This window comes from Phaethon aethereus (genome assembly GCF_964289735.1).
Source record: "Phaethon aethereus genome assembly, chromosome: 1".
In the NCBI taxonomy this organism is placed as follows: domain Eukaryota; kingdom Metazoa; phylum Chordata; class Aves; order Phaethontiformes; family Phaethontidae; genus Phaethon; species Phaethon aethereus.
In genome coordinates, this window is record NC_138575.1 from 155,893,697 (window position 1) to 155,901,489 (window position 7,793).

The 7,793-nt window shown below is 59.7% G+C and overlaps 1 protein-coding gene across 1 annotated transcript; it reads left to right on the plus strand.

Moving 5' to 3' along the window:
• Nucleotides 1–1,157: 1,157 nt before the first annotated feature.
• IRS2 (insulin receptor substrate 2) lies at nucleotides 1,158–4,761 on the plus strand (the record flags this gene model as incomplete). The annotated part of the gene is made up of 1 exon (XM_082014493.1): nucleotides 1,158–4,761. The coding sequence occupies exon 1, from the start codon at nucleotides 1,246–1,248 to the stop codon at nucleotides 4,759–4,761; it is 3,516 nt and encodes a 1,171-aa protein (XP_081870619.1). The 5' UTR covers nucleotides 1,158–1,245.
• Between the last annotated feature and the right edge of the window lie 3,032 nt (nucleotides 4,762–7,793).

The window sequence follows — 7,793 nt, forward strand, 5'->3', positions numbered from 1 at the left end:
CCGCTCCTTGGCCCCGCCGTGCTGCGCTCCCCCGGCGGGGCCGCGTTCCTCTCCGGGAGGCACCGCCCTCGCCCACCGCGAGCGCGGAACACCCGGATAAATTGATTTATTTAATTAAAGCCGAGTAACAGTGCCGGCGCCCGCCCGAGGTGGCATTTCCTCGCCGCACGTAAACAGCCGTGTATGTGGGCGGTGCGTGAGTGCGGACGGTGACTCCCCGAGTGTTTCGGGGCGGGGGAGCGAAACGGTGGCGGGCGCAGTGGGGGGAGCGTGGGGGCGGCCACGCACGCCGTGCCGCGTGGGCGCGGGCTGACACACCAGGTGGAGAAGTGCGCGTGCGGCGGCCGCGGGGGGGGGGGAAGAGCCGCCGTGCGTGCGTGTGCGAGGAAGGCTGACGCACACACGCGTGTGTGTGGGTGTGCGGGGGCGGGGGAGGCTGGCGCACACGCACGCTCGGAAGGTCCGCTCGTGGGCGGGGGGCACGCGGCAGGCGGGTCGGCAGCACCTGATGGCCGCGGCGAGCTACGCCGGTGCCCCCCCCCCAAACCCCCGCCCGCCGGGGCTCGCCGGGCGGGCTGGTGCTCCGGGCCGTGCGCGCGGAGGGCAGCTGCGGGTGAGGGCGGGGGGGGCCGGCGGGTCCCGCGGCGCCCGAGGGAGCCTGGAGCCTGTGGGCGGGAACGCGCCCGCCGCGGAGGGGCGGGTGGGGGGTGGGAGGGGGCGAGGCTCCCGCCGCCCAACGGTGCCTCACCGCCTCGCGCCCGAGGGCCCGCCCCGCCGCCCTATTGGCCGACGGAGCCGTCCTTCGCGCAGCGCGGTGGCCAATGCGGGGCGGAGCCGGCGCGGCCGCGCCCCGCCCCGTCTCGGTGTGTGAGCGTCTCGGTAAGGCGGCGGTCACGTGTTGTTTTGCTCTTTAGTTGGGGCACTCGGTGCGCGATGTGTTACTTACGGCGAAACTCCCGCCGGCGCCGGCAGCAGCAGCAGCGGCCGGGGAGCGGCAGCGGCGCCGCCGGTACCCGAGCCGGGGAGGACGCCGGGCGACCGCCGGCAGCACCCGCTGCCTAAAGGCGACGGTGGAGGACCCCTCAGCGGCTCCGGGCAGCCGCGCTCTCCCTGCGGAGGAATAACTTTATTTCACCCGCTCCCCCCTCCCCCCCCTTTTTCCCGCGGCGCTCGGCCCCCATCCCCACTCGGCGGCGGCGGCAGCAGCGAGAGGAGCCGGGCAGCGCTCCCGCCGCGGGGTCGGGGATGGCGACCCCCGCCGTGCTGGGGCTGCTGCCCCCCCTGAGCTCCCCGCCCGGCCCCAACCTGAACAACAACAACAACAACAACCAGGGCGTGAGGAAGTGCGGGTACCTGCGCAAGCAGAAGCACGGCCACAAGCGCTTCTTCGTGCTGCGGGGCCCGGGCGGCGGAGAGGAGGCGGGGGGCGCCCGGCTGGAGTACTACGAGAGCGAGAAGAAATGGAGGAACAAGTCCGGGGCGCCCAAGCGGGTGATCGCCCTGGACTCCTGCCTCAACATCAACAAGCGGGCGGACGCCAAGCACAAGTACCTCATCGCCCTCTACACCAAGGACGAGTACTTCGCCGTGGCGGCCGAGAACGAGCAGGAGCAGGAGGGTTGGTACCGGGCTCTCACCGACCTGCTCAACGAGGGCAAGGCGGCGTGCCAGGGGTCCCCCCACCGCCACCTCGCCTCCCCCTTCTCCGCCTCCTGCAGCGCGGCCGCCGCCTCCCTGGCCGCCGCCGGGGAGGACCTCAACTACGGGCTGATCACCCCGGCCGCCGCTGCCTACCGGGAGGTCTGGCAGGTGACGCTGAAGCCCAAGGGCTTGGGGCAGAGCAAAAACCTTACCGGCGTCCACCGGCTCTGCCTCTCGGCCCGCACCATCGGGTTCGTGCGCCTCAACTGCGAGCTGCCCTCGGTCACGCTGCAGCTGATGAACATCCGCCGCTGCGGCCACTCCGACAGCTTCTTCTTCATCGAGGTGGGGCGCTCGGCGGCCACCGGCCCCGGCGAGCTCTGGATGCAGGCGGACGACTCGGTGGTGGCCCAGAATATCCACGAGACTATCCTGGAGGCCATGAAGGCGCTGAAGGAGCTGTCCGAGTTCCGGCCCCGCAGCAAGAGCCAGTCCTCCTCCTCCTCCTCCTCCGGGGGAGCCGCCGGGCCCGGCGGCAGCGGCGCCTCTGCCACCCACCCCATCACCGTGCCTGGCCGCCGGCACCACCACCTGGTCAACCTGCCTCCCAGCCAGACCGGCCTCCTTCGGCGCTCCCGCACCGACAGCCTCGCCGCCGGCGCCGGCACCAAGTGCACGCCGTGCCGGGTGCGGACGGCCAGCGAGGGTGACGGCTGCCGGGTGGGCTCGGTGGCCGGCAGCCCCATGAGCCCGGGCCCCGTGCGGACCCCCCTTAGCCGCTCGCACACGCTTAGCAGCGGCGGGGGCCGGCAGGCGGGGAAGCTGCTGCCGGTGCTGGCCGGCGGCGGCCTGCAGAGCAGCCGCTCCATGTCCATGCCCGCCTCGCACTCCCCCCCCTCCGCCACCAGCCCCATCAGCCTCTCCTCCAGCAGCGGCCTCGGCTCCGAGCCTGCCCACCCGCATCATCCGCAGCGCCCGTCCAGCGGCAGCGCCTCCGTCTCCGGCTCCCCGAGCGACGCCGGCTTCATGTCCTTCGACGAGTACGGCTCCAGCCCGGGCGGCGACCTGCGGCCCTTCTCCTCCTCCTCCACCGCCAGTAACCGCAGCAACACCCCCGAGTCGGTCGCCGAGACGCCCCCGGTGCGGGACCCCGGGGGCGGCACCGATCTCTACGGCTACATGGCGATGGAGCGGCCCCCGAGCGGCCGTCTATGCTACCGGCCTTGCCCCGAGGCCGCGGCCGACAGGGGCCATCGGAAGCGGACCTACTCCCTGACCACCCCGTGCCGACAGCGGCCCGCCCCGCCGCAGGTCTCCTCCGCTTCCCTCGACGAGTACACGCTGATGCGCGCCACCTTCGCCGGCAGCGCCGGCCGCCTCTTCCCCTCCTGCCAAGCCGGGGCTTCCCCCAAAGTCACCTACACCCCCTACCCCGAGGATTACGGGGACATCGAGATCGGCTCCCACCGCAGCTCCGGCAGCAGCAGCACCAACCTGGGGCCGCCGGCAGGGGGGGGAGGAGGAGGAGGAGGGGGAAATGATGACGGCTACATGCCCATGACCCCCGGCGTGGCCGCAGCCTTAGGGCAGGGAAGCCGGGGCGGCGATGACTACATGCCCATGAGCCCCACCAGCGTGTCTGCCCCCAAGCAGATCTTGCAGCCCCGGGCCGGGGTGGGTGGCGGGTCCCCTGGGAACGGGAGCAGCTACAAGACCAGCTCACCCGGTGAGAGCTCCCCTGATGATAGCGGGTACATGCGGATGTGGTGTGGCTCCAAGCTGTCCGTGGAGAGCTCGGACGGGAGGCTGAGTAACGGTGACTATATCAATATGTCCCCTCGGGACCCCCAGCAGGGGCCCCAGGCTCCCTCCCTCACCCCCCCGGACTTCTTTTTTGCCCCTTCAGGACACGGGTCCAGCGAGCCCCCCAAGCCCGGCTGCTATTCATACAGCTCCTTACCCCGCTCCTACAAGAGCCAGGGCCTGGCAAAGGACAGCGACCAGTACGTCTTCATGAACTCCCCGGGAAGGATGATCCTGGAGGAGACGGCGTGTGGAGTGGGCCGGTCACCCGCTGGCACCTTTGTCCCCTCCAGCCACACGGTGCCTTCACCCTTGCGGCACAGCCGGACCGAGGGCTTCCTGAGCCAGCGGTGCCAGCGGGCAGCCCGGCCCAGCCGCCTCTCTTTAGAGACCTTGCGGACGATGCTGCCCAGCATGAACGAGCACCCTCTGCCGCCCGAGCCCAAGAGCCCTGGCGAATACATCAACATTGACTTTGGGGATGCTGCCGTCTATTCGCCCCCCTCACTGCCTGCCGACAGCCCGGCCTCCTCCCTGGGCTCAGGCACAGGGCAGAGGCGCTCCCCGCTCTCTGAGTACATGAACATTGACTTCGGGTCACAGTCGCCCTCCCAGTCGGGCACGGTCTCGGTGGGCTCCCTGGAAGCGCTCTCGCCAGGCTCTTCGTCCAGCACCAGCCAGCCCCATGGGCGCTACCTGAAGGCGGCTGTGGGGGTGGCTTGTTCATCCAGCCCGTCCGACGGTGGGGATTACACCGAGATGGCCTTTGGCATGGCCACCACCCCACCCCAACCCATTGTTCAGAAGCCGGAAAGTACGCGGGTCACCAGCCCCACGGCTGGGGTGAAGAGGCTCACCCTCTCCGGGGTGGAGGCTTTCATTCTCTCCAGCCCACCCCCAGACCCAAACCGGGGGGCCAAGGTCATCCGGGCAGATCCCCAGGGGCGCAGGAGGCACAGCTCGGAAACTTTCTCCTCCACCACCACTGTGACCCCCGTGTCCCCCTCCTTCGCACATAACCCCAAACGGCACAACTCTGCCTCAGTGGAGAATGTGTCCCTCAGGAAAAGCGAAGGCCTGGAGGAGGAGCAAGGTAGCAGCCCCATGTGCCGGGAGACCTCGGCTGGCTTTCAGAATGGCCTCAACTACATCGCCATCGACGTGGTGGATGGGACCCTGGCAAACTGTGACAAAGCCAGGTCGAAAGCCAGGCACGTCCTGAATGGGGGCATCAATGGCGTGGAGATGAGCGCCTATGCCAGCATAGACTTTCTGTCTCACAACCTGAAAGAAGCGAGTGCTGTGAAAGGTGAGTAGCTACGTCTGACAGTGCTTGCCACGCGTGTTTGTGCTTAGTGCTTGTTTCTCACCGCGGGGTTGTGTTTTGTCGCGTAGAGCACTATCCCTCCTCACTTTCTTAAAAATCTCTTTTCCCCCAACACGTCCTGTAATAAACAGTATTGGAGGAACTTGCTGGCTCTTTGTATGACAAAAAGTTTAATTTTGGGATATTTCTTCACGTTTGAATTCTACTGTGCTGTTTATTCTGAGTGTGTACTTCTGGGTACCCGGATAGAAGCTAATGTTTACACAGTTACTATGTTTGGGCTGTACTTCAGAATTTTCTTATGTAAGATTTTGGAAAGTGTTTGGAAAATGTGACCGAAATAGTTTATGTTAATGCAGCTTCTAAATACTATTTAAAAATGTAAAGTGATTGAGTTAAAAAACAGGATTGTCGAAGTAAGGACATCAGATTACAAAAAAAACCTTGGTGCTTTGGCTGGGAAGGTCAATCATACCAAAATGAGAAGGCTAAGTTTAATATCATGGTTTTGAAATCTCTTATCTCTTGCAAAAGTTTAACAGTAAATCATGGTGAACATGGAATGTGAATTAAAAAAATTTTTTTTTCCAGAAGTCACTGTATGCATGAGCTGTTGCCTGTTGTATCTCACATTTCGCTTAAAGGCCCACCCTATGGTGGTGTGTAACTGTGTTCCAGCTGGCGGCTCAGTCCCAGCGTGAATGACCGGTTGGTTGGCTCGCTTTTATATGGGTTGCAAATGCTGGGTGTTCAAAGACAAAAGCAAACCGAAGAAATCTGAAACTTGGGGCCAGAGAGAATTTAGGTTTTCATTATGTAGCTGTTCCTTTGTTGAGGTGCTAGTTATGCTGTTTAAAAAAAAAAAAAAAAAAAAAGAAAGAAACAAAGAAATCCACCCCACCCCCCAAAAAATAGCAACTCGCCTCCCTTTAGGGAGTGAGAGCTCGTGCGGGGCGGGGAGGGGGAGGCGGGTTGAGGAGGGCGCGGAACAGCCAGTCTGTCAAGGATTAAAAGTTAATGACGAGACACCGTAGGGATTCTCTTTGCTCTTGAATTTATGGAAGACGTGGTACTCAAGCCCGCATGTATGTATGGCTGTAATACATGCTTATGGGTCTAGCTCGGTGGAAGGACGTACTCGGTAACCGTGGTAGCTGGGAGGTGAATAGGTGTTGCTTCTCTAACCGCAGTGCTGGTAGAGGTCATCAATAAGAAAACAAACAGCGACGGTTTGTAAAAGTCACTTGCAGTTGGTTTTTTTCTTTTTTTTTTTTTTCCTTCTCTTTTTCTTACTAGCTAGTTGATTTTGAAGAAGAAAATATTTTCTCTTTTGATAGGAAGTGCAGGAAGATGGAAAAGATGAGAGAGCCGCCGTTTGCAGAGCAAGCTTTGAACCTAATTAAGACGACAGGATTGTTGAATGCAGTGTCAGAGTTGGAAAGGATGAACGCTTATTCTGAATGACTGGAAGGGTTGAGGGCAGAGCCTCATTTATCTGCGGCTTTTAGTTTTGCTGGGGTCGTTTTCAGGACCCCCGTGGCTTGACCTAGGCCGGGGCAGATGCCGCAGTCATCGATCTCCTGGTCCAGCCTTGGGATGTGCGGTCCTGGCCACCAGACAGCTATCGCACCCCTTGCTTTGCAAATGGATTTTTATTTATCTTTTTTTTTTTTTTTTTTTCTTCACAGAAAGGAGGCGCTTTTTCTGGAGCCCCCAACCGCAAACCGAGCCCCACGTTGGGAAAGAGCTGTTTCCACAACATCCCCCAAACTGCTGGCCCTAAGGGAGGGGGGGAGCACCAGTTACTGAGAAAACCTGGCGTGGATGGGAGTGCGGTCCCCATCCAGGCGAAGGGCCGGGGTGAAAGAACTGATAAGAGCAGATAAGCAGGGGGAGCCGGCTGCTGCCCTTCCCATCCAGTAAACAAAAGGATAATGCAATAAACACAGCCGTGTTAATTTGGTACCCGGCCTACAGAGGGGAGGGTTCAGTTCTGCTATACAGCCGCCAAAGGGTGCTTTATAGACTTCAGTATTTAATCCGCATGTGGGGTTTTTTTTTGGTTTTTTTGTGGGTTTTTTTTTTTTCCCCCTCTTTCCCATTAAGTTTTAACGAAGACCGCACCAAGAAGTGTTTGTGGGGATGCTGGCTGAGGTTTAACCTCTCTGTCGGGGGCAAGGCTGTCTTCTCCACCACCCCCTTCCCCAGGAAGCGTGCAGGCTGCTGGGTGCACTCAGGGTTGGGGGGCTTGGGGGTGACGGTGGCCAGTATCGGGCCAAGGCGGCAAGGGAAAAAAAACACACGCCAGCATCGTCGGTCAGCAGCATGCAGGGTCAGGTACCAAATCCAGGGTTTGAGGTTAATTGCGCTTGTGGCAGGAGAACTGGGAAAGTCATGGCATGGGAAAAGAGAAGTGAATCTGAAAGGGTTTCATCCGTGTGACTCGGATCGAAGTCATTCTAACTTCTGCAAGTTTCCTAGTTTCTCTTTTGGTTTTCATTGGGATTTCACACTGATGGTTGTTTATGGAAAGACTTCTGCCACTGCTTAAAAAGATCACCAAGTATTGTGCCAGTGTATTTAGATTTTAAACGCTGTGATTTGGGAGACTACTAAGAATTCCTTGTTTTACGGAGAAACACGTATGCAATTTAAAGAAAACTGTATTCTGGGCATAAGCAAGGTTATTTTAACACAGTAGTAATTCAGGTAGACTTGAGAGAACCTAACTTTGTAAAAATGAATGGTTTGCACAAGAGAGAGCTTATATATAATCAGCATTGTGTACTTAGCTGTTTGCACTTTTTCCAAATTTTGTTTTTAACTATATTATCAAAGTAGGAGGCTTTACTTCTTCAAAACTTCTTCAAAAACCAAGACAGGTTTCTAGCAATTTTAAAACAATGGAGAGTCCATATATATTTAATATTTAGAACTGGAGAATCTCAGAGATACAGGGTATACAGACAAGCTCCTTGTAGTTTCACACAAAGCAGTGTGAGAATGTTTAATTTTCTTTTTA